The sequence below is a fragment of the Plectropomus leopardus genome, chromosome 3, assembly GCF_008729295.1.
Source record: "Plectropomus leopardus isolate mb chromosome 3, YSFRI_Pleo_2.0, whole genome shotgun sequence".
Classification (NCBI taxonomy): domain Eukaryota; kingdom Metazoa; phylum Chordata; class Actinopteri; order Perciformes; family Serranidae; genus Plectropomus; species Plectropomus leopardus.
The window spans coordinates 9902512-9929023 of NC_056465.1; the positions used below are offsets into that span (position 1 = coordinate 9902512).

The 26512-nt window shown below is 38.4% G+C and overlaps 1 protein-coding gene across 2 annotated transcripts; it reads left to right on the forward strand.

The window, feature by feature from the left end:
• The first annotated feature begins 1229 nt into the window (after positions 1-1229).
• henmt1 (HEN methyltransferase 1) lies at positions 1230-26492 on the forward strand. Of its 2 annotated transcripts, none has more exons than XM_042483670.1 (9): positions 1230-1319; positions 2798-2910; positions 3958-4092; positions 4294-4476; positions 4859-5045; positions 5796-5997; positions 6174-6306; positions 7187-7344; positions 25918-26492. In XM_042483670.1, the coding sequence occupies exons 1-9, from the start codon at positions 1236-1238 to the stop codon at positions 26028-26030; spliced, it is 1308 nt and encodes a 435-aa protein (XP_042339604.1). In that variant the 5' UTR covers positions 1230-1235; the 3' UTR covers positions 26031-26492. The 2 variants fall into 2 exon arrangements, with proteins under 2 accessions (XP_042339604.1, XP_042339603.1); XM_042483669.1 differs by having other exon boundaries at positions 1236-1319; positions 6177-6306.
• Positions 26493-26512: the final 20 nt, after the last annotated feature.

Genomic DNA, 26512 nt, shown 5'->3' on the forward strand with positions numbered 1-26512 from the left:
TTTTTTTTTTTTTTTTTTTACATTTTTTTACATTGACGGCTGCTGCTTTATATAAGTTTCCACATTTCTGGATCATTTTGGTAATCCATGGTTTCTGGTTGCGAAATGATTTAACTGTCCACACATACCAACGTAGGCGGTTGTATAGCTGTTCCACCCAAACATGGGCAGTGGCTCTGTGGTCGCCTCTGCAGCTGGCTCTGCAGCTGGCTTTGCAGCCGGCTCGCTGCAGCCGGCTCTGCAGGGCTTGTGATTCACAGCCTAGACTGTATATATAGTGTATGATCCACAACATGAACGGGACAGCACCTCATATTCCCACTGGCGCACCAGGTCCTTATTCAAGCCAAAGTCCTCTGCTCTGTAGGATTGGCAAAGGCCTTTCGAAAAAAAAAAAGGTGCAAGATGAGTGACTCTCAACCACAAACCACCACCATCCAAAGCCAATCACAAAAAGCAAGACTTGTAAAAAGAGCCCAAATTTGGCATACATTTATCACAAATTAAGGGCAGGAGACAGCCACATGTTTGACCTTCAGGTGGTGCTAAAGTAAAAGTCAGAAGTCACTTTAATCCACTGTGGAACATAGGGAGGTAAATTACTTTTAATTGGTGGTATAATGCAGTAAAGTAATTGAATTTCCTCAGTCACTTAAGGTCACTTAAGAATTTTGGTGGTATCTGTACTTAACTTGAGTTTCTACATTTCTTCCACCCCCCACCCCCCACCCAAGTCTACATTTACATTTTTACTTAATTCCTTTAAGTTGTAAAATAAGACCTAGTTTTTCAAGTGTACTGTAGGCTCCATTTTCAGGGGGTGAATGTTATGAAGAAATAAACAAGATCATTTTTCAAAAAAAAAAAAATTCTGGCTGCTTGCTTTCTTATTAAGACAATTCACGTGCTTTTAATTTTCACACTTAGGTCTAATAACACTTAATATAATAACATTACCTTTGACAGACTACTTCAGTACAGATACTTTAAGACTTTCCTAAAGTAGTCTAATTTTGACATAAACTTCTATCAAAGTAATTTTCTGGTATCTGTAGGCTCCTGTTACTTAATTTTACTGACTTGGTCTTTACTTGCATAAATATGTCTTGAGTTTGTTTTGTTTCTTTAACTGAATGTAATGTTTTGATTTTTTGACATTTTTGTCAACACTCAAAAATGACAGCGCCCCCTGGGATCCGGCGGAGCTACGGACGTCAGCTGAGAAACAGACAAAGATGGAGCCGATGTTCAGCCCTCCGCTTCACAGGCAGAGACATCAATTTGTGATCGATTTTGTCGAGAAGAACAAACCCAAAAAGGTACCAACCATCTCAACTAGAAACAGACAGACTGCAGCTCTAGCTTCAAAGCCAAGATCTGTTAGAGAAACGTTTGCAAACGATAATTATACAAGTATTTCCGACCAAGCATGTTCTTAAAATTGTTTGGGTTCTTCGCCACGATGACTTTAACATTTTAGAGAGGAACAAACCTCAAAAAGGAGCCACCGTCTTAATGGGAAATGTATTTCCCTAATTTAAAAATTCGCATTTGTTTAATGTTTAACTGTCACAAGTTAGCAGATGTCATGCTAAGGTAGTTAACGTTTGACAGGAGGCGTGTCCGTGGCGTTTTGGCCCGCGGGAGCGCGCATGCATTCAGTGCAGGATCTGCATTGCTTGTAAAGTAATAATGTGTATTGTTGAACTTATCGTTGTATTAGCGCTGTTTTATCAACTTGGTTTTGTAAAGGAACAGTCTTTCTAACTGCATTCCCAGTCCTCCACTAAATGTAGTCTATCCCCTCACTGCTATGCACAGATGATGCCCTACCATCAAGTATTTTATTTTGAAGGCTGTAAACTTCAGATCATGCCTTATAACATTGATGGATATGGAGATGTTTATATGCTTCTTTTCCAGAAAAGGTTTTTTCGGAGGATACACTTTATTGCAGGAGTCCTTCAAGATATGAAATTTATTAGTCATTTTTTTGGACACTGAATTTCTGAAGTTTTTTTTTTAATCTTAAGACAAAAAGGGACATAAATATGTCATTCAGTAGTCCAATATGCACAACTAATGCAACAGTGAACATGTTCTCTAAAGTTACCAAACAACAGATCATATAACCCCCTCCCACCCTCATTTCCCATCTTAAAAGAAAACAAGTAAATATTTAAATAAAAAGAAAGATAATAAAATAAATAAAATGAAATAAAAGGAGCAAGAGAGGAAAGTAAAATAGAACCAATGTTAGATTTGTTGCACAATCCAACAACACTCAAGTCCATACATAGATATAGTATCACATCCAGTTTACAGGCATTTTACTTTAATGAACGCTGATAATATCAATCAATAAAAAAGTGTGCATATTACACTCAGCCTGCAGCAGGCACGGCAGTTTGCAGTACTAGTAGTAGATTTAAACAAAGTTTAAATTTGCTATATTATATATATATATTGGAGTTTGCTATATTCCAAATTCTAAATTTCAGCAGAAATATTTTCATTTTTATTGTAAATGCATATTCCAAATATTGGTTATCAGTCTCATTAACTTATAATCAGTATTTGCCCTAAAAAAACAATAACAGTCAACCTCTAAACAAAATATTGTTTACAATACTGCATTCAATTTATTGTACATTTCAAGTGAAATAGATGTAATTGAGAAAATAAATGGTGCTAAATTTGCACAGACTCTACCTTGCTTTTAATCAGGTCATTATTATTAGGTCTACTACTAGATATTACTTAGTTAGCATACATCATCTCATTTCCTCCTCCTCAGGTGGTGGACCTGGGGTGCAGTGAGTGCGGACTTCTCCAAAAACTCAAATTTCACCGTGAAATTGAACTCCTGGTTGGAGTGGACATCGATGGAGCCAAAGTCCAAAAAAAGATGTATGTATGTTTATGAAATCAGTGAATATGTACTATTATCATCCAGGGCTGGGCATATGGTTTTACAAAAAGGTTTACAAAAACATGCAAATTCCAAAAGCCACAAAATAAGAACAGACACAAGCATATAAATCCCCCTCCCAGAACAAAACATAATAAAAAAAATATTGCTATAGCAGTAATCTCAGCTAGAAAAATGTACAAATTATGGTCTTTAACAGACTCATACTACCCCCATAATTATAACTCTTAACCATTCTTCTCTCTTTTCAAATGTGAAATATTGATCTCATTTGTGTGTTTAAATAAGTTGTCAAAAGCTATATTAAAATATTTTTGGCTTTGGAGTGTCCAGTCAATAGAACCTGTGATATTTTTTTTTTACTATCCCTTTGACATTAAAAAGATTCAATGGAAATAAGTAATAAGTAATGAAATAAGTAAGTAATGAGTAATAAGTAATGAAAATAAAAAGTAGTTGCAGCCCTAGATGTATGAAAAGTCACACAAAGTAGTCAAATTTATGGTCAGATGAATTAACCTTTTACTACCATGCATTCCCCCTATCCAAATCAGAAAACTCCAAGAACATTTATTTTATTGAATTTTATTGAATTGTATTTAATTTTATTTAATTTTATTTTTTTTTATAATTGTTTAAATACAGTTACTACTATTGATTTTTACAAAAAACAAAAAACCTTGACCATGATATTAATACTTTATTTTGCAGGGCCCCAGACCTTCTAAAATATGTTAAATAATTTTGTGTGTTGTGGAAGGGCCTCAATGTGAAATTCAGAGAGTGTCAGTTGTTCTCCACATGGAGGCGTCAGAGCAGGCAGCCAGCGGTGCTAACACCTTTAATAGCTTTGACTGAATGCAACAGTGCTGACAGAGCTTACATTGTTAAGCGGGGGGTGGGGTGGGGGGTCTGTGCGTAGGTGCTACGCTTCTACGACATCTCATATCAGCGCTAACTGTATAATGAGTGCATTATGAGTGCACTGCAAAGCTGATTTTGATAACGTGTGTATGTTCACGTAGGCATGGATTAAGTCCTATATCAACTGACTATCTGCAGCCAAGTTATGATCAGCTACGGGTTGAGCTGTACCAGGGCTCTGTCACACAAAAGGACGCTCGCCTCAAAGGATTCGATTTGGTGACCAACATAGAACTGTAAGAGTCTGTTTGGCTGTCTTCAAGTTTTCATGCTTTGGCAGCTATCAGTATTAATATCATTCTTTTTGTTTCATATTTTGCCATTTTTTATTGTCTTTCTCTGGCTTTCTTTCTGTCTGGGTGTGTGTCATTTTTCTGAGTCTTTGTGTCCCTGTGTGCTGTCATTCATCACCATGTGTCCTCTCTGGCTGTCTGCAGCATAGAGCACCTCACTCTTCCCGATGTGGAGTGCTTTTCCCAGGTGGTTTTTGGTTACATGACCCCAGTGGCGGTAATCGTCAGCACCCCGAACTCTGAGTTCAACCCACTATTCCCTGGACTGGCAGGTTTCAGGCACAGCGACCACAAGTTTGAGTGGACCAGAGCAGAATTCAAGTCCTGGTATGCTGCTTTTTCATTTTTTAGGCTTTTACAAATAGAGACAAACTTCACAAAGTGCTTCTGAGGGAAAAAAGAACTAATGAAGTTCCAGCTGCACTGCGTTCATGGACTTGCAAAAACGAGACCCAAGATAAAATAGGCAGTGTTTTTTTCTGGCAGGTGCTAAAATGGGGCCTTAACAGACAGAGGATGACGACAGGTTTTCCAGCACAGATGATAATGAGGAGGAGTGTTTTTTGATCATTGAAGCATGTAAACATGTTTTAGTAGAAACCTTAACCTGAAAATGAGCATAACAGGTCCCCGTAAAGATAAATTAAGAAAAATGAATAAATGAATTAAGATTTAAACAGAATTTTGTTAACATCACATCTCTCCTCAGGGCTCTGAAGGTGTGTTTGGACTATGGTTACGAGGTGGAGTTCACTGGTGTTGGACAGGCACCACCAGGCCTGCAGGAGGCTGTCGGCTTCTGCTCCCAGATTGGTGTGTTTCACCGGCTGAGGGGGAGAGAGGGCTGCAATGTGTTGATTGGTGCGGATGCTGAGGATGTGTTTTCATACACTTTGGTGAGTAAACTTCTGTGTGAGCTTTCAAAAATGACTGATATGCATACACACACCTTTTTGTTTTTGCTAAACACCTTTTAAATTGGTTGTTAGAATAATTCATTTGAATTAAAGCAAGTTGCGCAACTTTTCTACAGGGTGTCTGAGATTGTTTACATTTTCATTATAGTCCGTCAGCTGATTTATAGAATTAAAGTTTATCTGGACTTGGGAGTAGTAATATTTGTATTTCTATAACCAAATCCAAGAAAGCTTTTTTCATAAATCCCCAGAAGACAGTCAGGGGTGATGGTGGTGAGTTTTAAAGGGACATCTGTAATCTTTGCTGCTGGTGACCATTGAAAATTGCAATATTGGGATTCTAAAAAGTCTGCGCGCTGGTATGTACTGAAAGTCTGAGACACACACGCTTCCGTCTTTAGAATAGAAACCTGTAATTTAGACATAATCAAAAACTAATCTTAATATTAGATGTAAACTAGCTTGCCAGAGTTGAGAGTTTAGTAGACTTTAATCTCAGTCTTGGAGTTCAAAACATTGAAACTGTTACAGATGTGGTTTTAAAGCCACATATTTATACCCCCTTTGAGTAATAATGGACTAACTGTTGTTGATTAGCAACCATATGAGGCTCTTGAGATAAATTGAATTTCCTGTGTGCCATGAGGCTGTAATATCTCATTCAGGGATCACAGTTAGTAGAGTTTTATGTGATAATGGAAAATTGAGATCTGTTTTTTTGTCACCCAGCTCTATAGTGTAAACTACCCCAGCCTACATGACAACAACATCCTGCGGAGGGTCCTGGTGTGCGAGGTGCTTTACTGGGCAGAAAATCTAAAGAAAAGATGGATGGAGGAGAAGACTGGCGAGAGCGATGGCACTTACACACTGTACCAGGCTGCGGGCGAAGGGGAGGAATGTCTCAGGGCGTTGGAAGTGACACAGACGGGTGAACATTATGTTCTTCATCCCTAAAACAAGTTGTGTGTCTAAAATGGGAAATAGTCAGGGAGGTTTTTTCTTACTTGCTTTAGTTTGTTTTCTTAAAATCAATAGTATTTTTTATGTAAAATGTTCTTGGTTACTTAAACATATTAAATGCTTACAGTGTATTTCTCTTGACAGCAGCATGTGGAGCTGTGATGAACACTCCAGTGGAGCAGCGGGGCGGAGGTGTGTCAGAGCATCAGGAAGCAGAGGATCAACAGGTGTTCTGGAGAAAAAGCCAAGGACTACAGGAGACATGCAAAGTGCGCAGGTGTGTTTACTTTAGGAAGAGGAGAAGGAACAGCCATGGTGAGCTAGAAGGTCATTTGTGGCTCGCTGATCACGAACACAGGCCGTGTTTCTGTGACAGTCGTACTTCTGCCTGTCTGTGAGGATGTTGCCTTTCCTGCTACACAGTTCCACCCCACCCACCCCAATCTATGGACTCAGTCACACACATGCAGTGCTATCAGTGGACACAAAACAAGACATAACAAAACACTATGCACTTTGTGGGGACATGTCTCTGCAATGATGCACTTTATAGATTATTTAATTATGGATGCTTGTGACTGCTTTTTTAAATTTTTTTTTTTGTTGACCTTCAGCAAATTGCACTGTTTTGGTCTTGTTTGATCGTTTCTCTTTATGCATGGAAGTGCATTATGAAAATTACAAAGGAAATCTGAATTACATTTCATGTGCCACCATTTAACAACTATTAAGAAATATCAATATACCACAAGTTTCTCAGAAAAAGAGAAAGATGACTGGTTGCTCTGTTGACTATAATCAAATGTAGGTAGAAAACTCAGGTGCTCATAGAAAACGGGAACCAACAAGATAAATAGGAAGGAAATCCAGGCACTTTTAAAAGTGTGAAAAATGTGAAAAAAACAAATATGTTTGAAAGCCTCTGTTATAGAGGCTAAATTAGTAAAAATGCCAACATGTTTTATATTTACATATTTCATGTTTACCACAAGTTTCTGTTATCTTCCAAACTCCTATTTTCTTTATTCTTACATTTCAATATTTGTTCACACCTCTTTTTTCCCTTGTTACTGCTAGTAAAAAGCAACACTCACAAATGTCACACTTTTGTTTGAAAAGTATTTGATATTGTAATGTCACCTTTTGTGTGCTTGCAGGTGTGTGTCTGTACCCCTGGCTGTGCTGTGGTCCTGCTGCCCTAAAGTCAGTGCCCTGAGTGGAAATCTTAATAATCTCAGACATTTCCTGATGGAGGACCCTAAAGTCAAACTGAGCCAGGACGGCTCTGCTGTTCTCTTATATGACCAGGAACAAGGTACTGTCAACATTCAATCACTTTCATATCCATTACATTATATGTGTAAAATGTAAACATTGACCAATAGGAGCTTAAGAGTATATTACATAAGAAGTAAAAGTTCAAGTCGAGATGAAATGAAAAATGCCTTTTTAACCCTTCATTCTAGGTCTTATTGTGCACCTATTTAACTATATTTGCCCCAAATATATATAAATATAAATATAAACATACCTAGAATGAAGGGTTAAAAAGGCATTTTTCATGTCATCTCGACTTGGACTTTTACTTCTTATGTAATATACTCTTAAGCTCCTTTTGGTCAATGTTTACATTTTACACATATAATGTAATGGATATGAAAGTGATTGAATGTTGACAGTACCTTGTTCCTGGTCATATAAGAGAACAGCAGAGCCGTCCTGGCTCAGTTTGACTTTAGGGTCCTCCATCAGGAAATGTCTGAGATTATTAAGATTTCCACTCAGGGCACTGACTTTAGAAGTTGTTATAGTATTGTATGTCGCTCTAAAATAATTATAAACGTAATAGTATACTATGTTGCTCAGAAGTCATGAAAAATGTCATTGTATAGTTATCGCTCCAAAGTGATAAAAATTGTAATAGTGTAGTATGTTGCTCCAAAATCTTAAAAATTGTCATAGAATAGTATGTCATCAAACTGTTAATAAAGCTGTACTACAGTATGTCACTTAAAAGTGATAAAAGATGTTGTAGTATAGTATGTCGTCTGGAAATCATCAAAAATCAAAATTATCATAGTATAGTATATCCTCCTAAAAAATTAGAAAATTTCAGAGTATATTATCTCATCCTAAAATCGTCAAAAACATGATACTATACTTTGTCCCTCAAAAATAATCATAACATCATAGTAATGTATATGCTTAGACAGGCCATGGCACAGACATGTCCTTAAAAAAGCTAGAAACTATATCAAACAACATAAAATAGCCTTCCAATACGTGCCACAGCATAGAAAGTTGCAAAAAGGGCCAAAAACACCATAATTTGGCATGTGGAAAAAATGAGCAATAATGTAAGGCTATAGTATGGCAAAATTGTCAAAAAATGAAATGTCCCCAAAACATATGGAAACCACATTAAAGTACATAAAATAGCTGTCCAAGATGCGCCATAGTATAAAAACTTTCAGAAAGTGCCAAAAACACCAGAATTTGGGATGTCGAAAAAATGACCGCAAACGCAAGGCTATAGTATGGCAAAATTGTCAAAAAAGGACATGTCCCAAAAAACAGCTGGAAACCACATTAAATGACATAAAATAGCCTTCAAAACCACGCTATGGCAGAGAAAATTGCAAAACAGCCAAAAACACCAAGATTTGGCGTGTGGAAAAAAATTGAGCGAAAATGCAAGGCTATAGTATGGCAAATTTGTCAAAAAATGACATGTCCCAAAAACATATGGAAACCACATTAAAGTACATAAAAGAGCCGTCCAAGACGCGCCATAGTATATAAAAACTTTCAGAAAGTGCCAAAAACACCAGAATTTGGGACGTCGAAAAAATGAGCGAAAATGCAAGGCTATAGTATGGCAAATTTGTCAAAAAATGACATGTCCCAAAAACATGTGGAAACCACATTAAAGTACATAAAAGAGCCGTCCAAGACGCGCCATAGCATAAAAACTTTCAGAAAGTGCCAAAAACACCAGAATTTGGGACGTCGAAAAAATGACCGCAAACGCAAGGCTATAGTATGGCAAAATGGTCAAAAAATGACATGTCCTAAAAAACAGCTGAAAACCACATTAAATGACATAAAATAGCCTTCAAAACCACGCAATGGCAGAGAAAAATTGCAAAAACGGCCAAAAACACCAAGATTTGGCATGTGGAAAAAATGAGCGAAAATGCAAGGCTATAGTATGGCAAATTTGTCAAAAAATGACAAGTCCCAAAAACATATGGAAACCACATTAAAGTACATAAAATAGCTGTCCAAGATGCGCCATAGTATAAAAACTTTCAGAAAGTGCCAAAAACACCAGAATTTGGGACGTCGAAAAAAATCAGAAAAATGCAAGGCTATAGTATGGCAAAAAATTGTCAAAAAAATGACTTTGTCCCAAAAACATATGGAAACCACATTAAAGTACATAAAATAGCCCTCCAAGACGCACCATAGCATAAAAACTTTCAGAAAGTGCCAAAAACACCAGAATTTGGGACGTCGAAAAAATGAGCGAAAATGCAAGGCTATAGTATGGCAAAATTGTCAAAAAATGACATGTCCCAAAAACAGCTGAAAACAACCTTAAATGACATGAAATAGCTTTCAAAACCACACCATGGCAGAGAAAGTTGCAAAAACAGCCAAGAACACCATAATTTGGCATGTGGAAAAAATGACTGAAAATGTAAGGCTATAGTATGGAAAAAATTGTCAAAAAATGACACGTCCCAAAATCAGCTGAAAACCATATTAAATCACACAAAAATCGCCTTCCAAGACATGCCATGGCATGGAAATTTGCAAAAAGGGCCAAAAACACCAAGATTTGGCATGTGGAAAAAATGAGCGAAAGTGCAAGGCTATAGTATGGCAAATTTGTCAAAAAATGACATGTCCCAAAAACATATGGAAACCACATTAAAGTACATAAAAGAGGCGTCCAAGACGCGCCATAGCATAAAAACTTTCAGAAAGTGCCAAAAACACCAGAATTTGGGACGTCGAAAAAATGAGCGAAAATGCAAGGCTATAGTATGGCAAAACTGTCAAAAACTGACACATCCCAAAATCAGCTGAAAACCATATTAAATCACACAAAAAAGCCTTCCAAGACATGCTATTGCAGAGAAAGTTGCAAAAACGGCAAAAAACACCAAGATTTGGCGTGTGGAAAAAATGAGCGAAAATGCAAGGCTATAGTATGGCAAATTTGTCAAAAAATGACATGTCCCAAAAACAGCTGGAAACCACATTAAAGTACATAAAATAGCCGTCCAAACGCGCCATAGCATAAAAACTTGCAGAAAGTGCCAAAAACACCAGAATTTGGGACGTCGAAAAAATGAGCGAAAATGCAAGGCTATAGTATGGCAAAATTGTCAAAAAATGACATGTCCCAAAAACAGCTGAAAACAACCTTAAATGACATGAAATAGCTTTCAAAACCACACCATGGCAGAGAAAGTTGCAAAAACAGCCAAAAACACACCATAATTTGGCATGTGGAAAAAATGACTGAAAATGTAAGGCTATAGTATGGAAAAAATGTCAAAAACTGACATGTCCCAAAATCAGCTGAAAACCATATTAAATCACACAAAATCGCCTTCCAAGACATGCCATGGCATGGAAATTTGCAAAAAGGGCCAAAAACACCAAGATTTGGCATGTGGAAAAAATGAGCGAAAATGCAAGGCTATAGTATGGCAAAATTGTCAAAAAATGACATGTCCCAAAAACACATATGGAAACCACATTAAAGTACATAAAAGAGGCGTCCAAGACGCGCCATAGCATAAAAACTTTCAGAAAGTGCCAAAAACACCAGAATTTGGGACGTCGAAAAAAAATGAGCGAAAATGCAAGGCTATAGTATGGCAAAAATGTCAAAAACTGACACATCCCAAAATCAGCTGAAAACCATATTAAATCACACAAAATAGCCTTCCAAGACATGCTATTGCAGAGAAAGTTGCAAAAACGGCCAAAAACACCAAGATTTGGCGTGTGGAAAAAATGAGCGAAAATGCAAGGCTATAGTATGGCAAATTTGTCAAAAAATGACATGTCCCAAAAACAGCTGGAAACCACATTAAAGTACATAAAATAGCCGTCCAAAACGCGCCATAGCATAAAAACTTGCAGAAAGTGCCAAAAACACCAGAATTTTGGACGTGAAAAATTTAGCGAAAATACAAGGCTATAGTATGGCAAAATTGTCAAAAAATGACATGTCCCAAAAACAGCTGGAAACCACATTAAAACCAAATAAAATAGCTTTCCAAGAGGTGCCATCGCATAAAAACTTGCAAGAAGTGCCAAAAACACCAAGATTTGGCGTGTGGAAAAAATGAGCGAAAATGCAAGGCTATAGTATGGCGAATTTGTCAAAAAATGACATGTCCCAAAAACATCTGGAAACGACATTAAAATACATAAAATAGCCCTCCAAGATGCGCCATAGCATAAAAACTTGCAGAAAGTGCGAAAAAACACCAGAATTTGGGATGTCGAAAAAATGACCGCAAACGCAAGGCTATAGTATGGCAAAATGTCAAAAAATGACATGTCCCAAAAACAGCTGGAAACCACATTAAATGACATAAAATAGCCTTCAAAACCACGCCATGGCAGAGAAAATTGCAAAAACGGCCAAAAACACCAAGATTTGGCATGTGGAAAAAATGAGCGAAAATGCAAGGCTATAGTATGGCAAAATTGTCAAAAAATGACATGTCCCAAAAACATATCGAAACCACATTAAATGACATAAAATAGCCGTCCAAGACGCGCCATAGCATAAAAACTTGCAGAAAGTGCCAAAAACACCAAGATTTGACATGTGGAAAAAATGAGCGAAAATGCAAGGCTATAGTATGGCAAAATTGTCAAAAAATGACATGTCCCAAAAACATATGGAAATCACATTAAAGTACATAAAAGAGCCGTCCAAGACGCGCCATAGCATAAAAACTTGCAAAAAGTGCCAAAAACGCCAGAATTTGGGACGTCGAAAAAATGACCGCAAACGCAAGGCTATAGTATGGCAAAATTGTCAAAAAATGACATGTCCCAAAAACAGCTGGAAACCACATTAAATGACATAAAATAGCCTTCAAAACCACGCAATGGCAGAGAAAATTGCAAAAACGGCCAAAAACACTAAGATTTGGCATGTGGAAAAAATGAGCGAAAATGCAAGGCTATAGTATGGCAAATTTGTCAAAAAATGACATGTCCCAAAAACATATGGAAACCACATTAAAGTACATAAAATAGCTGTCAAAGATGCGCCATAGTATAAAAACTTTCAGAAAGTGCCAAAAACACACCAGAATTTGAGACGTCGAAAAAAATCAGCGAAAATGCAATGGCAAAGTATGTCAAAATTGTCAAAAAATGACATGTCCCAAAAACAGCTGAAAACAACCTTAAATGACATAAAATAGCTTTCAAAACCACGCCATGGCAGAGAAAGTTGCAAAAACAGCCAAGAACACCTTAATTTGGCATGTGGAAAAAATGACCGCAAACGCAAGGCTATAGTATGGCAAAATGGTCAAAAAATGACATGTCCCAAAAACAGCTGAAAACCACATTAAATGACATAAAATAGCCTTCAAAACCACGCAATGGCAGAGAAAATTGCAAAAATGGCCAAAAACACCAAGATTTGGCATGTGGAAAAAAATGAGCGAAAATGCAAGGCTATAGTATGGCAAAATTGTCAAAAAATGACATGTCCCAAAAACATGGAAACCACATTAAAGTACATAAAAATAGCCGTCCAAGACGCGCCATAGCATAAAAACTTGCAGAAAGTGCCAAAAACACCAAGATTTGGGATGTGGAAAAAATTGAGCGAAAATGCAAGGCTATAGTATGGCAAAATTGTCAAAAAATGACACGTCCCAAAAACATATGGAAACCACATTAAAGTACATAAAATAGCCGTCCAAGACGCGCCATAGCATAAAAAACTTTCAGAAAGTGCCAAAAACACCAGAATTTGGGATGTCGAAAAAATGAGCGAAAATGCAAGGCTGTAGTATGGCAAAAATGTCAAAAAATGACACATCCCAAAATCAGCTGAAAACCATATTAAATCACACAAAATAGCCTTCCAAGACATGCTATTGCAGAGAAAGTTGCAAAAACGGCCAAAAACACCAAGATTTGGCGTGTGGAAAAAATGAGCGAAAATGCAAGGCTATAGTATGGCAAAATTTGTCAAAAAATGACATGTCCCAAAAAACAGCTGGAAACCACATTAAAGTACATAAAATAGCCGTCCAAAAACGCGCCATAGCATAAAAACTTGCAGAAAGTGCCAAAAACACCAGAATTTTGGACGCCGAAAAAATAGCGAAAATGCAAGGCTATAGTATGGCAAATTTGTCAAAAAATGACATGTCCCAAAAACAGCTGGAAACCACATTAAACCAAATAAAATAGCTTTCCAAGAGGTGCCATCGCATAAAAACTTGCAAGAAGTGCCAAAAACACCAAGATTTGGCGTGTGGAAAAAATGAGCGAAAATGCAAGGCTATAGTATGGCAAATTTGTCAAAAACTGACATGTCCCAAAAACATCTGGAAACCACATTAAAGTACATAAAATAGCCTCCAAAGAGATGCGCCATAGCATAAAAACTTGCAGAAAGTGCGAAAAACACCAGAATTTGGGATGTCGAAAAAATGACCGTAAACGCAAGGCTATAGTATGGCAAAATTGTCAAAAAATGACATGTCCCAAAAACAGCTGAAAACAACCTTAAATGACATAAAATAGCTTTCAAAACCACGCCATGGCAGAGAAAGTTGCAAAAACAGCCAAGAACACCATAATTTGGCATGTGGAAAAAATGACCGCAAACGCAAGGCTATAGTATGGCAAAATGGTCAAAAAATGACATGTCCTAAAAAACAGCTGAAAACCCACATTAAATGACATAAAATAGCCTTCAAAACCACGCAATGGCAGAGAAAATTGCAAAAATGGCCAAAAACACCAAGATTTGGCATGTGGAAAAAATGAGCGAAAATGCAAGGCTATAGTATGGCAAATTTGTCAAAAAATGACATGTCCCAAAAACATATGGAAACCACATTAAAGTACATAAAATAGCCGTCCAAGACGCGCCATAGCATAAAAAAACTTTCAGAAAGTGCCAAAAACACCAAGATTTGACATGTGGAAAAAATGAGCGAAAATGCAAGGCTATAGTATGGCAAAATTGTCAAAAAATGACGTCCCAAAAACATCTGGAAACCACATTAAAGTACATAAAAGAGCCGTCCAAGACGCGCCATAGCATAAAAACTTTCAGAAAGTGCCAAAAACACCAGAATTTGGGATGTCGAAAAAATGAGCGAAAATGCAAGGCTGTAGTATGGCAAAACTGTCAAAAACTGACACATCCCAAAATCAGCTGAAAACCATATTAAATCACACAAAATAGCCTTCCAAGACATGCTATTGCAGAGAAAGTTGCAAAAACGGCCAAAAACACCAAGATTTGGCGTGTGGAAAAAATGAGCGAAAATGCAAGGCTATAGTATGGCAAATTTGTCAAAAAATGACATGTCCCAAAAACAGCTGGAAACCACATTAAAGTACATAAAATAGCCGTCCAAACGCGCCATAGCATAAAAACTTGCAGAAAGTGCCAAAAACACCAGAATTTGGACGCCGAAAAATTTAGCGAAAATGCAAGGCTATAGTATGGCAAATTTGTCAAAAAATGACATGTCCCAAAAACAGCTGGAAACCACATTAAACCAAATAAAATAGCTTTCCAAGAGGTGCCATCGCATAAAAACTTGCAAGAAGTGCCAAAAACACCAAGATTTGGCGTGTGGAAAAAATGAGCGAAAATGCAAGGCTATAGTATGGCAAAATTTGTCAAAAACTGACATGTCCCAAAAACATCTGGAAACGACATTAAAGTACATAAAATAGCCCTCCAAGATGCGCCATAGCATAAAAACTTGCAGAAAGTGCGAAAAACACCAGAATTTGGGATGTCGAAAAAAAATGACCGTAAAATGCAAGGCTATAGTATGGCAAAATTGTCAAAAAATGACATGTCCCAAAAACAGCTGAAAACAACCTTAAATGACATAAAATAGCTTTCAAAACCACGCCATGGCAGAGAAAGTTGCAAAAACAGCCAAGAACACCATAATTTGGCATGTGGAAAAAATGACGCAAACGCAAGGCTATAGTATGGCAAAATTGTCAAAAAATGACATGTCCTAAAAACAGCTGAAAACCACATTAAATGACATAAAATAGCCTTCAAAACCACGCAATGGCAGAGAAAATTGCAAAAAAGGCCAAAAACACCAAGATTTGGCATGTGGAAAAAATGAGCGAAAATGCAAGGCTATAGTATGGCAAAATTGTCAAAAAATGACATGTCCCAAAAACATATGGAAACCACATTAAAGTACATAAAATAGCCGTCCAAGACGCGCCATAGCATAAAAAACTTTCAGAAAGTGCCAAAAACACCAAGATTTGACATGTGGAAAAAATGAGCGAAAATGCAAGGCTATAGTATGGCAAAATTGTCAAAAAATGACGTCCCAAAAACATATGGAAACCACATTAAAGTACATAAAAAAGAGCCGTCCAAGACGCGCCATAGCATAAAAACTTTCAGAAAGTGCCAAAAACACCAGAATTTGGGATGTCGAAAAAATGAGCGAAAATGCAAGGCTGTAGTATGGCAAAACTGTCAAAAAACTATGACACATCCCAAAAACAGCTGAAAACCATATTAAATCACACAAAATAGCCTTCCAAGACATGCTATTGCAGAGAAAGTTGCAAAAACGGCCAAAAACACCAAGATTTGGCGTGTGGAAAAAATGAGCGAAAATGCAAGGCTATAGTATGGCAAATTTGTCAAAAAATGACATGTCCCAAAAACAGCTGGAAACCACATTAAAGTACATAAAATAGCCGTCCAAAACGCGCCATAGCATAAAAACTTGCAGAAAGTGCCAAAAACACCAGAATTTTGGACGCCGAAAAATTTAGCGAAAATGCAAGGCTATAGTATGGCAAATTTGTCAAAAAATGACATGTCCCAAAAACAGCTGGAAACCACATTAAACCAAATAAAATAGCTTTCCAAGAGGTGCCATCGCATAAAAACTTGCAAGAAGTGCCAAGAACACCAAGATTTGGCGTGTGGAAAAAATGAGCGAAAATGCAAGGCTATAGTATGGCAAATTTGTCAAAAAATGACATGTCCCAAAAACATCTGGAAACGACATTAAAGTACATAAAATAGCCCTCCAAGATGCGCCATAGCATAAAAACTTGCAGAAAGTGCGAAAAACACCAGAATTTGGGATGTCGAAAAAATGACCGAAAACGCAAGGCTATAGTATGGCAAAATTGTCAAAAAAAATGACATGTCCCAAAAAACAGCTGGAAACCACATTAAATGACATAAAATAGCCTTCAAAACCACGCAATGGCAGAGAAAATTGCAAAAACGGCCAAAAACACCAAGATTTGGCATGTGGAAAAAATGAGCGAAAATGCAAGGCTATAGTATGGCAAAATTGTCAAAAAATGACATGTCCCAAAAACAGCTGGAAACCACATTAAATGACATAAAATAGCCTTCAATACCACGCCATGGCAGAGAAAATTGCAAAAACGGCCAAAACACCAAGATTTGGCGTGTGGAAAAAATCAGCGAAAATGCAAGGCTATAGTATGGCAAAATTGTCAAAAAATGACGTCCCAAAAACAGCTGGAAACCACATTAAATGACAAAAATAGCCGTCCAAGACACGCCATAGCATAAAAACTTGCAGAAAGTGCCAAAAACACCAGAATTTGGGACGTCGAAAAAATGAGCGAAAATGTAAGGCTATAGTATGGCAAAATTCTCAAAAACTGACACGTACCAAAATCAGCTGGAAACCATATTAAATCACACAAAATAGCCTTCCAAGACATTCTATGGCATGGAAATTTGCAAAAAGGGCCAAAAAACACCAGAATGTGACATGTGGAAAAAAATGAGCGAAAATGCAAGGCTATAGTATGGCAAAATTGTCAAAAAATGACATGTCCCAAAAACAGCTGGAAACCACCTTAAAGGACATAAAATAGCCTTCAAAACCATGCCATGGCAGAGGAAGTTGCAAAAACAGCCAAAAACACCAGAATTTGGGATGTCGAAAAAATGACAGAGAATGCAAGGCTATAGTATGGCAAAATTTTCAAACAATGACATGTCCCAAAAACAGCTGGAAACCACACATAAAAGTACATAAAAATAGCCGTCCAAGAAAGACATGCCATGGTACAGGAAGTTGCAAAACGGCCAAAAACAGCAGAATTTGGCATGTGGAAAAAATGAGCGAAAACGCAAGGCTATAGTATGGCAAAATTGTCAAAAAATGACGTCCCAAAAACAGCTGCAAACCACCATAAACGACATGAAATACCTTTCCAAGACATGCTGTGGCAGAGAAAGTTGCAAAAATGGCCAAAAACACCAAGATTTGGCATGTTGAAAAAATGAGCGAAAATGCAAGGCTATAGTATGGCAAATTTGTCAAAAAATGACATGTCCCAAAAAACAGCTGGAAACCACAATAAACCAAATAAAATAGCCTTCCTAGACATGCTATGGCATACAACATTGCAAAAAGGGCCAACAACACCAGAATTTTGGATGCTGAAAAAATGGCCGAAAACACAAGGCTATAGTATGGCAAAATTGTCAAAATTTGACATGTCCCAAAAACAGCTGAAAACATAGTAAACTACATGAAATAGCCTTCCAAGATATGCCATAGCAGAGAAAGTTACAAAAAGGCCCCAAAACACCATAAGTTGGGATGTTGAGAACTGACGGAAAACGCAAGGTTGAATTGCAAAATTGTCAAAAAATGACATGTCCAAAAAACAACTGGAAACCACATTAAACCACATAAAATATCCTTCCAAGACATACCAAGGCATAGAAAATTGCAAAAAGGCCAACAACAACAGAATTTGGCATTTGGAAAAGATGACCGAAAGTACAAGGCTATACTAAGGCAAAATTGTCACAATTTGACATGTCCCAAAAAAAGATAGAAACCACATTAAACTAAATAAAATACCTTTCCAAGACGTGTCATAGCATAGAAAGTTGCAAATAGGGCCAAAAACACCATATTTTGGCATGTGGACATAATTACCAAAAATGCAAGGTTATAGTATGGCAAAACTGTGAAAAAATGACATGTCCCAAAAATGGCTGAAAACACATAAAACCAAATAAAAAAGCTTTCCAAGAGGCGCCATAGCATAGAAAGTTGCAAAAAGGGCCAAAAACACCATAATTTTGGATGTTGAAAAAATGATAGAAAAGGCAAGGCTATAATATAGCCAAAAATGTCAAAATATGACACGTCCCAGAAACAGCTGAACACACCTCAAAACAGTATAAAATTGTGTGCCGTTACATGCCATGGTATAGAATGTTTCATAAACAGACAAAAACATCAGAATACTACATGTCGAAAAAATGACCAAAAAGGTAAGGCTATAGTGTGGCCAAAAATGTCAAAATATGACCTGTCCCAAAAACAACCGAAAACACCTTAAAACAGCATAAATTAGTGCTTACACACGCCATGACATGGAATGTTGCAAAAACGGCCAAAACACCACGATATAGCATGATAAAAAAATGACCCAAAAGGTAAGGCTATAGTAAGGCAAAATGTCAAAATATGACGTCCCAAAAACAACTGAAAACACTTCAATACAGCACAAAATACTGAGCCTAGACATGCCATGGCACAGAATGTGGCAAAAATGGCCAGAAACACCAGAATAACACGTCGAAAAAATAATCGAAAAGGCAAGGTTATAGTGTGGCTAAAATGTCAAAATATGACACGTCCCAAAAACAACTAAAAACACCTCAAAAAAGCATAAGATTGCGTGCCTATAAATGTCATGGCATAGAATGTTGCAAAACTGCCAGAAACACCATAATAATGCATGTTGAAAAAAATACCAAAAAGGCAAGGCTATAGTGTGGGTAAAAATTTCAAAATATGATGGAGTTACACCTCATGTTGGGACACCAAATATGTAGCGGTTTAAATTGGGGATTTATTAATAAATTATCAGTTAATTAAAATGATTAAATAATTAATTAATTAATCCCAAAGTATGTAACCATAACTCAGAATGCAAAATTATGACTCAGAAACCTGAATTGGTACAAAGATGAATTGAAGTAATGGAACTCAACACCAGGAACAATAAGTTTACATAAAAATGAGAGTTTAAAACCTCAGAGCACCACCCATTAGGATAGAAAGGTTGATCGGCCATAATTTGAAGGTTGCTACAGAGTTCTTTTTCCAGGTGTACAGTGACTCTACATTATACACACACACATCACAAGATCAAGTCTTTATAAATGAAAGGTTTATTAACTACTCACTACACAGCAAAACTACTTCTAAAGGACTACAAATAAATGAGTTTAAGAATAAGTATCGATTAATGCTGACACAGTGAATACAGCAAAGACACAAAGTGAGTAAAATGACTAAATGACCAACAAACTCAAAAATGAAGCAACAATAAAAACGAGGGGATGAAAACCAGTGAGGAACTGGTTGATCAGGTGCACTGAAATAGTGCAATATGATCAAGCAGATGAAAAGTTTAAAGATTAAAGAAAGTCAATGTCAAGCATCGATCAACAGCAGAGAGGCACCTATCCCATAAAACACTGAAGAAAAAGATAAATAAGAACAGCGAATAAACCACAATTATATTATTGGGAGATCCTAACCTAGGTCTAAGACTTCCAGTGTGTCCATTTAAGAGCATCAACCCCATAGCAGCACAGGGAAGATCGTTCTTCACCGTCCTCAGAAGTCTCGATGCCAGGGAAAAGCTTCACTCTGGAAAGTTGCAGTGTGGCCTTTGTGATGACACTGGACGGGCAGCTCAGTTACGCTCGTGCAGTTCTGGCTGGCCTCGGTTGGTTTGAACGTTGCAAACTCGGCTTGAGTTTGTTTCCTCCATCTCTCACTCTCCATGAACAGCTGGATCATCTTCTGACACCTCATGTGGCTGAGATGAGATCACGATGACAGCTTATAAGGCTTCTTCTCGTTGGAAGTCTGGCCAACAACACCAGAATTTGACATGTGGAAAAATGACTGAACACATAAGGCTATAGTATGGCAAAATTGTCCCAAAAATGTCCCAAAAACATCTGGAAACCACATTAAACGACATAAAATACCCTTCCAAGACACGCCATAGCATAGAAAGTTGCTAAAAGGGCCAAAAGCACCAGAATTTGACATGTTAAAAAAATGACCTAAAATGTAATGCTATAGTATGGCAAAATTGTCAAAAACTGACACGTCCCAAAATCAGCTGAAAACCATATTAAATCACACAAAATAGCCTTCCAAGACATGCCATGGCATGGAAATTTGCAAAAAGCCAACAACACCAGAATTTGACATGTGGAAAAAATCAGCGAAAATGCAAGGCTATAGTATGGCAAAATTGTCAAAAAATGACATGTCCCAAAAACAGCTGGAAACCACAATAAACGACATAAAATAGCTTTTCAAGACATGCTATGGCAGAGAAAGTTGCAAAAACGGCCAACAACACCAGAATTTGGGATGTCTAAAAAATGTCTGAAAATGCAAGACTATAGTATGGTAAAATTGTCAAAAACTGACATGTCCCAAAAACAGCTGGAAACCACAATAAACGACATAAAATAGCCTTGAAAAACCAAGCCATGGCAATGAAAGTTGCAAAAACGGCCAAAAACACAAAGATTTGGCATGTGGAAAAAATGAGCGAAAATGCAAGGCTATAGTATGGCAAAATTGTCAAAAAATGACATGCACCAAAAACAGCTGGAAACCACTTTAAACGACATAAAATAGCCTTCCAAGACGCGCCATGGCAGAGAAAGTTGCAAAAACGGCCAAAAACACTAAGATTTGGCATGTGGAAAAAATGAGCGAAAATGCAAGGCAAGGCAATGTATGGCAATGTATAGCAAAATTGTCGAAAAATGACATGTCCCAAAAACATCTGGAAACCACATTAAACGACATGAAATACCCTTCCAAGACACGCCATGGCAAAGAAAGTTTCAAAAACAGCCAAAAACACCAAGATTTGGCATGTGGAAAAAATGACCGAAAATGTAAGGCTATAGTATGGCAAAATTGTCAAATAATGACATGTCCCAAAAACAGCTGGAGACCACATTAAATGACAAAAAATAGCCTTCAAAACCACGCCATGGCAGAAAAACTTGCAAAAACGGCCAAAAACACCAAGATTTGGCATGCAGAAAAAATGACTGAAAATGTAAGGCTATAGTATGGCAAAATTGTCAAAAACTGACATGTCCCAAAATCAGCTGAAAACCACCGTAAATGACATAAAATAGCCTTCAAAACCACGCCATGGCAGAGAAAGTTGCATAAAGGGCCAAAAACACCAGAATTTGACATGTGGAGAAAATGAGAGAAAATGCAAGGCTATAGTATGGCAAAATTTTCAAAAACTGACACGTCCCAAAAACAGCTGGAAAACACATCAAAATACATAAAATAGCCTTCCAAGACGCGCCACAGCATTAAAACTCGCAAAAAGTGCCAAAAACACCAGAATTTGGGATGTCTAAAAAATGGCTGAAAATGCAAAACTGTCAAAAACTGACATGTCCCAAAAACAGCTGGAAACCACAATAAACGACATAAAATAGCCTTCAAAACCAAGCCATGGCAATGAAAGTTGCAAAAACGGCCAAAAACACAAAGATTTGGCATGTGGAGAAAATGAGCGAAAATGCAAGGCTATAGTATGGCAAATTTGTCAAAAAATGACATGTCCCAAAAACAGCTGGAAACCACAACAAACCATATAAAATAGCCTTCCAAGACATGCCATGGCACACAACATTGTAAAAAGGGCCAGCAACACCAGAAATTGACATGTGGAAAAATGACCGAACACGTAAGGTTATAGTATGGCAAAATTTTCAAAAAATGACATGTCCCAAAATCAGGTGAAACCATATTAAATCACACAAAATAGCCTTCCAAGGCATGGAAATTTGCAAAAAGGGCCAACAACACCAGAGTTTGACGTGGAAAAAAATCAGCGAAGATGCAAGGCTATAGTATGGCAAAATTGTCAAAAAATGACATGTCCCAAAAACAGCTGGAAACCACCTTAAATGACATAAAATAGCCTTCAAAACCACGCCATGGCAGAAAAAGTTGCATAAAGGGCCAAAAACACCAGAATTTGACATGTGGAAAAAATGAGCGAACATGCAAGGCTATAAAATGGTAAAATTGTCAAAAAATGACATGTCCCAAAAACAGCTGGAAACCACATCAAAATACATAAAATAGCCTTCTTAGACGAGCTACAGCATTAAAACTCGCAAAAAGTGCCAAAAACACCAGAATTTGGGACGTTGAAAAAATGACAGCAAATGCAAGGCTATAGTATGGCAAATTTGTCAAAAAATGACATGTCCCAAAAACAGCTGGAAACCACCTTAAATGACATAAAATAGCTTTCAAAACCACGCCATGACAGAGAAAGTTGCAAAAACAGCCAAAAACACCATAATTTGGCATGTAGAAAAAATGACCTAAAATGTAATGCTATAGTATGGCAAATTTGTCAAAAAATGACATGTACCAAAAACAGCTGGAAACCACTTTAAATGACATAAAATAGCCTTCAAAACCACGCCATGGCAGAGAAAGTTGCATAAAGGGCCAAAAACACCAGAATTTGACGTGGAAAAAATGAGCGAACATGCAAGGCTATAGTATGGCAAATTTGTCAAAAAATGACATGTCCCAAAAACAGCTGGAAACCACCTTAAATGACATAAAATAGCTTTCAAAACCACGCCATGACAGAGAAAGTTGCAAAAACAGCCAAAAACACCATAATTTGGCATGTAGAAAAAATGACCTAAAATGTAATGCTATAGTATGGCAAATTTGTCAAAAAAATGACATGTACCAAAAACAGCTGGAAACCACTTTAAATGACATAAAATAGCCTTCCAAGACACGCCATAGCATAAAAACTTGCAAAAAGTGCCAAAAACACCAGAATTTGGGATGTCGAAAAAATGGCCGAAAACGCAAGGCTATAGTATGGGAAAAATTTTCAAAAACTGACATGTCCCAAAAACAGCTGGAAACCACATCAAAATACATAAAATAGCCTTCCAAGACACGCCACAGCATTAAAACTCGCAAAAAGTGCCAAAAACTCCAGAATTTGGGATGTCTAAAAAATAGCTGAAAATGCAAGGCTATAGTATGGCAAAATTGTCAAAAAATGACATGTCCGAAAAACAGCTGGACCCACCTTAAATGACATAAAATAGCCTTCAAAACCACGCCATGGCAATGAAAGTTGCAAAAACGGCCAAAAACACCAAGATTTGGCATGTGGAAAAAATGAGCGAAAATGCAAGGCTATAGTATGGCAAAATTGTTAAAAAAATGACGTGTCCTAAAAATTGGCGGAAACGACATTATATGACATCAAATAGCCTTCCAAGACATGTCATAACATAGAAAGTTGCAAAAATGGCCAAAAAACACCATAATTTGGCATGTGGAAAAAATGACCCAAAATGCAAGGCTATAGTACAGCAAAATGTTCAAAAAATGACATCCAAAAAACGGTGCTGGCAATGTGGACCAAGCTCTGGTACTGATCGTACAGGGAACCCATATTCCCTGAGTACCCCCCACAGGACTCCCCTAGGGACACGGTCGAATGCCTTCTCCAAGTCCACAAAGTACATGTGGAGTGGTAGGGCAAACTCCCATGCACCCTCAAGGGTCCTGCCAAGAGTCCAGAGATGGTCCACAGTTCTTTGACCAGGACGAAAACTGCATTGCTCCTCCTGAAGCCAAGGTTCCATTGTTCGGCAGAACCTCCTCTCCAGTACTGAATAGACCCTGAATAGACCTTACCAGGGAGACTGAGGAGTTGGAACACACCCTCTGGTCCCCCTTCTTAAAAAGAGTGACCACCATCCCGGTCTACCAGTCCAGAAGCACTGCACCCGATGTCCACGCAGTGTTGCAGAGTCTTGTCAACCATGACAGCCCCACAACATCCAGGGCCTTAAGGAACTGGGCGGATCTCATCCACCCCTGGGGCCCTGTACCTGAGGAGCTTTTTGACCACCTCGGCAACCTCAGCCCCAGAGATGGAAGAGCCCACCCCCAGGCCCTGCTTCCTCACCAGAAGGTATGTCAGTGGGATTGAGGAGGTCTTCTGAGTATTCCTTCCACCGATTCACAACGTCCGGAGTCGAGGTCAGCAGCGCACTGTCCCCACCATACACAGTGTTGACAGAGCACAGCATCCCCCTCCTGAGACGCCGGATGCTGGTTCAGAACCTCTTCGAAGACGTCTGGAAGTTGTTCTCCATGGGCTCACCGAAATCCTCCCACACCCAGGTTTTCGCTTCGGCGACCGCCATAGCTTTGCTCTGCTTAGCCTGCCAGTACCTCTATGCTGCCTCTGCAGTCTCACAGGCCAAGAAGGCCTGATAGGACTCATTCTTCAATTTGATGGCACCCCTCACCGCCGGAGTCCACCAATGGGTTCACGTGTTGCCTTCCCAACAGGCACCGACCACCTTACGGCCACAGCACCGATCGGCTGCCTCAGCAATGGAGGCACGGAACATGGGCCACTTGGACTCAGTGTTCCCTGCCTTCCCCAGAACACGGTCGAAGCTCTCCTGGAGGTGGGAGTTGAAGCTCCTTCTGACGGGAGACTCTGCCAGACGATACCAGCAGACACTCACAATGCATTTGGGTCTGCCAGGTCTGACCGGCGTCCTCCCCCACCATCAGAGCCAACTAACCACCAGGTGGTGATTGGTTGACAGCTCCGCCCCTTTCTTCACCCGAGTGTCCAAGACATGTGGCCGCAAGTCCAACGACACGACTACAAATTCGATCATCGATCTGTGGCCTAGGGTGTCCTGATACCAAGTGCACATATGGACACCCTTATGCTTGACCATGGTGTTTGTTATGGACAATCTGTGGCGAGCACAGAATTCCAATAACAAAACACCACTTGGGTTCAGATCAGGTGGGCCATTCCACCCGATCACTCCCCTCCAGGTCTCACTGTCGTTGTCAATGTGAGCGTTGAAGTCACCCAGTAGAACGAGGGAGTCCCCAGAAGGAGCACTCTCCAGCACCCTCTCTCTCCAAAAAGGGTGGATACTCTGCAGAACCAGCCCAAGCTATGTGTCGAGGTGAGGCCGACTATATCTAGTCGGAACTTCTCAACCTCATGCACCAGCTCAGGCTCCTTCCCCACCAGAGAGGTGACATCCCACGTCCCTAGAGCTAGCTTCTGCAACTGAGGATCGGACCGCCAAGGTCACTGCCTTCGGCTGCCGCCCAACTCACACAGTACCCGCCCCTTTGGCCCCTCCTATGGGTAGTGAGCCCACAGCAAAGAGTATAGTATTTAATTCAAAATAGCATGAGAAATTCATAGTATAGTATGTCATTCACAACAGTTTAAAGAAGTCATAGTATAGCTGTCATCAAAAAATATGGGGTTAACAGAGTCTTTTTTTTGCAGACCATCTGTCTCATATAATACTGTGTGCATGTAGTGACAGTTTCAGCAAATACCACAACATTTTTTCCTAAAAGCCACCACCTGTAATTTTAAGTGGTTCACAAAGTTCAGTTTCCCCATTTCAGTACCTTAATGGTTTCTGTGGTTGTGATACTGGCCTTTCATTTGTGTTTTTTAGACCTTGAGGAGGAAGAAGAGGATCACAATGATCTTGAGGACAGCGGGTATGCAGAGGCTAGCCGGTGCTCCCATAATGTTGAGCCAGAGGAAGACTGGGAGGCAAATGTTTGAGGTGGATGATAGAGCTTTTTTGTCGGGACAAGTAGGTGACTTGTTGAGTGAGCAAATGGTTTCCCTTGGTTACTACTGAACAATGCAGTTGTCCTAACAATTCCCAACTGCAGTGTAAAAACTCTGGATTTATTGCAGCAACTTTGTGTTAAATGTAAATATCTATTGGCGTCTAAAACAAGACTACTTGCGGAAGGCTACTTATGATGTCCAAATATAAATGGTACAATAAACCTCTAAATGAGTGAAAATGTTTAAATTCTTGTGCATATTACTTTAGTTCAAACATGTAGATTGTTTTCAACTGTTTTATTCAACAGTGTAGGTACACATTTAAAGCATCCAGTACACTTGTTAAGAAAGCAAATGTTGGTCTGTAACAGGAAACACTGGACAGTGTTAGAACAGCGCAGAACATCACTTTACAAGAGAACACATTTTACAGTTTTATATAGACAACAGCTTCACAGAAGAGAAGAAAC